Source organism: Haemaphysalis longicornis, unplaced genomic scaffold (genome assembly GCF_048455015.1).
Source record: "Haemaphysalis longicornis isolate Haplotype H1 unplaced genomic scaffold, Haemaphysalis longicornis Haplotype H1 scaffold_6, whole genome shotgun sequence".
NCBI classification, from domain to species: Eukaryota; Metazoa; Arthropoda; class Arachnida; order Ixodida; family Ixodidae; genus Haemaphysalis; species Haemaphysalis longicornis.
In genome coordinates, this window is record NW_027526407.1 from 106,309,683 (window position 1) to 106,315,682 (window position 6,000).

At 38.2% G+C, this 6,000-nt stretch overlaps 1 protein-coding gene across 2 annotated transcripts in view; it reads right to left on the reverse strand.

Moving 5' to 3' along the window:
* Nucleotides 1–5,527, reverse strand: part of LOC144141857 (uncharacterized) — a 61,827-nt gene extending 56,300 nt beyond the window's left edge. For both annotated transcript variants that reach the window (XM_077673341.1, XM_077673342.1), the window contains exons 1-2: nt 5,435–5,527; nt 4,014–4,075 (exon numbers count right to left, since the gene is read on the reverse strand). In XM_077673341.1, coding sequence (XP_077529467.1) covers nt 4,014–4,075; nt 5,435–5,483 — 111 coding nt within the window. In that variant the 5' untranslated portion in view covers nt 5,484–5,527. The remainder of the gene's footprint in view (nt 1–4,013; nt 4,076–5,434) is intronic.
* Nucleotides 5,528–6,000: the final 473 nt, after the last annotated feature.

Here is a 6,000-nt window from a genome sequence, read left to right on the forward strand (position 1 = left end):
GGAGGCAGCAAACAGACAGACATGAGAAACCGGTAGCATCTATTATAAATGGGATAAATACTGTCAAGGCATACTGCGGCGAACATAAGTCCATGAGACAACTTCCCGCGCCGCTGCAGACTCCGCTTCTGCTTTGTATACCACACAGCGTTCGTGCCACAAAAATAACTTCCCTGGCACGAGAGCTGTGTATTTCTTCCTAGGTTCAACAGTAGTAAACTAAAGACAGCTGTAAATGAGAACATCAAATTAACTAACAGCCTCCAAAGCGGGTCTGTTTAATTAAACAACCATAATTGCCCGAGAAATTTTTAGCTCATAATTGATGCCTCCGTGTTTTATGAGTATAATTAACGTTATAACGTCGTTTACCACAAAATTACGCCTGGAGATACCGGATACGTAGAGTACACTATGGGTCCCGTGAACAGGACTTCTATTGTAGCGTTTTATAAAACGCGAAAAAAGGATGGTTATGAGTGAGCATAGTTTTATTGAAAGCAATAACGGCGAATACAGACGCCGTTGGGTTCGGCGAGCACACTTGTATAGCCAGCGCTACCGTTTGGAAACGGTATCACGGAATCTGTTGCGTTTCGGTCGGCAATCCAAAATGGTCACCGCTATCCTGCTCTGTTGACTTCTGTGCGGACGTTTATAGCATTAAACCGGGCTTTTCTAAGTAGGCTTGGAACGGCGACCAAAAAGCAGGTAATGTTTCTCAAAAATCTTTATTATATGTCTTTTCTCTCCTTCGTACTTCAAAACGCCGCCTGTTCGAAGCGGACGCTTTCTGTAAAGCACATCTTGCACGCGGAGCTTGAGCGGAGTGTGATATACTTGAAATCTGTGATTCTTAACCCGAAATGATGAGTTCTAGGGCTTACAAAAAATTTCGGTTGGTATTGCAGCGCGCAATAAATGTATTTTTAATTCATGTGGAAATTACATACTGGGGTATAAAACGAAGCTTTCGCTATCAAATTCGCTTGATGCTATCCCACACAGCAAAAAAAAAGAGAATCGCATCGCTGGGCATTTAAAGGATTAAATCCTTCCGACACCATACAAAAATAGTGCGACATAAAATTTTTCGAAATAAAAAGGGCGGTATAAGTATATTTTCGGAGTATAAACTCCAGCCAAATATGTGTCCGGGAGCATGTGTATTTTTCGAGAATTGACATTTAATAATTGGTGGCGCATAGGAAGAAATGATCTCTCCATTGTGACAGAGATCAGCGTCCGTGATTATGAGTGCGAAGGCCTATTTTCGTGAGAATTTTACCTCTTCAGCACTGCCTTCAGCTGTTTCGCGTACATACACAATAAAAGATAGACATTTTCTGAAACATATATTCAGAAGAAACTAATGATTTTAACAACTTCCTGATGTTTCATCAATGCATTTGGTAAAGGGTAATATATACAGCTATAACGTCTTCATTACAATTTTATATGATCTTCATTTTGGTTCCATGCAAGAAGAGTGGAGTGTAAACTTTCGGAAAAGGCGCTTATGAAATCTAATGTTCTCCGTTTTATCGGGCTCCCAAATCACCCACGACTTCGTCATAGCCTGTTAACAGGTTTTGGGTAGATATTTCGACAAGCTGTTGAATATACACGGGTGTAATTTGTATTATTAGTTTGCTCGAAAAGCAGAAGTACGCTTCAAGTCTGTTTGTTTTTTTGTCTCGTTCGTTGCAGTATTTTATGTTGGGTAATATATACCACATTGTTATCGCCTGTAGGCATATGCGCTAAAGTCAAGCATTAGGGTGTCAGTTTGCTTCCAAGCATGACGGTATGGAATATTTTAGGAAGACAGCTGGCATAAATGGCTACATGGAGAAGCTCAATTCAAACTTATCTTCTGAAGGTGTCTTTGCAAGCGAATAAGTATTTGTGGGCTGACACTCGGGGAGGGGGGCAAAAAATGGACACGACAAATTAGAGAAGTGCATTGCTACTTTTCAAGAACCCAGTGTTAGAACCGGAAGAATCATTTTAGTACCAAAGTTACAGATTTCGCAATAGAGCCATTTATGAACATTATTGAAAAGTGTAATATTCTCCATGAAGTACTGATTTGCTTGACAGAAGGCGAACAGCTGTGTTTCTTCTAAATACTGTTTTAAAACGCAGACGTAACACTAAAAGAGCTGTTAACTTAAATTTCTTGTTTTGGAAACCACTTTCGTTTAAATATGCAAAAGGTCATTGAAACTCTGTAAAGTGCAATACATATGACGTTTTCCTTGGCTAGGTGCAACAATTTTGAGGCAGTTTAGAACAGCACAGGAAACTTGTTTTCAACCGTATTTAAATGTTCGTTACTTCCAAGGCCTTTTTGTGACTTTTACGTAATATTACCAACGCCAAAATAGCCAAAATGTCCCCTATACTACGGTGGCCTTTTCTGCCTAATTAGAGTAATACATGTGAGAGGGCAGTAAAAACAATAACCATAAGTTTTGCAATTCTCTCACTTCTAGGGTTTTCTGTAAATACTTCTACAATTGTTTTGATACAAAATAATGTTAGGGGTCTTCATTGCCTGCTTTATAATAATATTTACTTTTGGAATTTAATAATTTTGTTCATTGTTGGTAGTTTTGAGGAGAAGGCATTTTTACAGATAATTTGAATTTCCCTGCTATAAAAGGACATGCTTAGACAACAGAAATCGGCACCGAAGAGAACAACCTGCCACCAAACTGCTTTAGGTAAAATGTATTTTCTGAACTAGTTTCTTTCTTTGTTACACAAGCATTCGCTTTATTTATTTGCAAAAACACCGGATGTTTTATCTAACAATTTTCTATATTTCTTGTTTTCAGACAATACGTAGGTGCACTGGCAGTAGTTATCAACAAAGCTACATGGGACAAAATAAGAAGAAATAAATCATGAAACCAAATAGGAAGAAATAAAAACAGCTATTTCGGAATATCAATCTGGCATTGGTTATAGTAACCATTTTAAATTGTACTGATGAGTTCAAATTTTTAACTTTAATTGTTGCCACATAGTCTCCTGTCTTAGTCAAGCGATTCCTAGGAACGATAATGCTAACTGTATGTAATAGATTTTCTCTCTCTAAAATTTCTGGTTGGGCAAGAAAGATGAAATTTTTCTGCAATACTTTTTTGTGACAGTATTGTACGTATTCACCTTCCATTGCGGTGTTCGTGTATTAGAAAAAAATTTTTCTGCAGTACTATCAGGTGTTTAAAATTACAATAACCAATCGCTTCGTTCTGGTGTGGAAATATATAAACTCCTTCTTTAATACCTAACCTGGGGTTTCTTCACCTCAAAATTTCAGATTACTTCGCCTGTGATAAATTGTTTTACAGTGTCGCTTATGGGGACCGTCGCTGATTTTGTTGTTTTGTCGTTACAAGGAAACAAAATTCGACGCTACAGAATGTTCACTATCTGAGACATCCCGTTTAAACTATTTGTAATTTAGGTAAGTTTTATCCCCCAGAAAACCGTAAAAAGCAATGATATTGAACCCATGCATCCTACTGTTGCAATATGCCTTGAGGTATCTAAGGACTAGTGTATGTTTATTTTTTTATTCAGGTTACCACTAAAGGCCCTCTAGAAGAGGGTATTACATAGGGGGGGGGGGCAATACTACATGGTGTGTACACTACAACAGCAAAAAAACAGGAAAAAACAGAAAAAAAAGCAGTACAACAAGATACAATGCAACGTAACAACTGCAACAAAACGCAAACCATGAATACGGGCAGCAATTGCATGGCGTTATACAATAGCTAAAAAAGAGTATATAAAGAGAAATATTTTGCAGAAAGCTACCAAAATATTTTTGAACGTATCTATGTCCGTTTTGTACTTTTGCTTCACGTCATTCTTTAAAGTAAGTAAAGCCAAGTCAAATACTCTGTAAACCAATCACTTTATGCACAGGCTGAAGATAAACGTTTGTCTAAAACTACTAAACATCTTTACATTTCTTGCTGATATTTAAAACTTACTTTTAGTAAGCGAGAGCAACGGTATTCCAAAGGACAGTTGTTATTCCAGTAACAGCTTGCTCCTGCGTCAAAAATTAGCATATTTAATATATAAGTGCATATAAAAAATTCACAATAAAAGTAAAATAAATTATCTCCGTGACTAAAGCATATCTTTTGCGTCAATTGTGGATGTGGAGCACCGCCAGAGAACCAATTTAGCATTTGAGACAACAGGTGCCGTTAGAGCCCACCTTACTTTTTTACCTTGAAAACATGAAACTACCCCGCATCGGAGACTTTCTTCCTGAAGCGTGAAGTATAATTCCTAGTTCACCTATTAGCCGTTACCTGAAGCAGGCAACGCAAACGTTTAACTAGTAACATGATTCCGCACTAGGCAGATATCGGAGACCTCCTTCAGAATGCATGATATATATTCCCTAGTTGGCGTATTACTCGTTACCTGAAACAGGCAGTGGAAGAGTTTTGAAAGTAACATTTTTGCACACTAGGCGCGAAGAATCACGAGTTTTAGTTTTGTAAGTACGCAAACTATCCAGAACTTCTTATTTGAAGTGGATTCTAGAGAAAGAAGTTGTGGAAGCATATAAAATTCGAACAATTTCTGACTCATGTGTTAGCACTCCGTCTTTGTCGCTTTAAGATGCAGAATTTTCGTATCTTCATGAGAGCGCTACATGAGAAAGTGTGTCTGCGCAGTTGCTTTTGATGGGTTCATGTACCAAATTTTGGTTTTTTTTTCACCTTCAATGACTTTATATTTGTGTCTCTTAAATAAAATTTTTAGTTTTCGTTCAGTGCTTGTTCAGTGTTATTCTCCCCTTTGTCCCGTTAGTTGGGCGCTGCGAATATGAATCTGTACAAACAAGCCCGGTTTTCTACACCACTTCAGAATAAAAACCCTCGCGCCGAGACAATGGTTAAAATGATCGCGTTATATTGCTGGAAAAATATTGCTTTATTCTGCTACGCAGCACCCATTACTTCTTGGCAGCTGTCTCACGAACGCTCGTCTTAGGAATGCCTTTTAAGGTGCTCACGGAAAAATGTAGCGTAGTCAAGGAAAAGAAGAAAAACCGTTCCGCACCTAACTATTACTGCTGGTCTTGTATACAAAATTTTGTGATACCGATTCTTCGATTCCGACGCCATTTGCTTTGTGTTTTGTGCATTTCACATTTTTAGTTGCCTTGCTAGGTTGTTTCCCTGTGGTAATAACAGGCCTTCTGTAACGTCCGCGTAAATAAGAAAAAAAACATTTGACCTTTGATTTTTATAAATATTGTTGGTATTTCAGAAATTATGTTCATGACCAAACGCACAACCACACTCTTGATTTCCCAAATTTAAACCGTGATATCAACAGAAAATGCAGCCTCATATAGTCAGAAACAAAACAACAGGCCACGTATACACACCAGAAATCAGGAACACACTCCAGGCTATCCACGTTGCTAGTTTGCACATGGCTGATGCTGTGATATGCTTAAAGGAGAAATAAAGTGAACTCGTAGGTGCTTCCCGAAAAAATAGTAAAATTTCAACTTGAACTCAAAAACCTTGCCTGCACAAAATGTGCTCTTTGCACAATAAAACTAATCCATTGCAATATCATGGCTACCATCTGTTTCTTGCTTGCAGCGTGTCCACATTCATTGTTCCGCATACAATGCCAAGGTGGCCATATTCCTCGAAGCTCTCTGAACCTAAATAAGAAAGGATACCCGCTATATTTACAGAAGTTATTGCAAGCGGTATTTATGCACCGTCAAATAATTTTCTTGCAAATATTGGCTGGAGGAGGCAAGATACGCTAAACCGGATGAGCTAACAGACTTAAAATTGACTAAAACGCCGTAAGATAACAAACAAGAAAACACTATAGATCTAGGAGGACGAGTTTCTTGGTGGTTGAATGCGGGTGGAGGAGAGGTGGTGATCAAAAGTGTGTGTGGGCTTGTTGAACGCGAGGAAAAATTTGAAG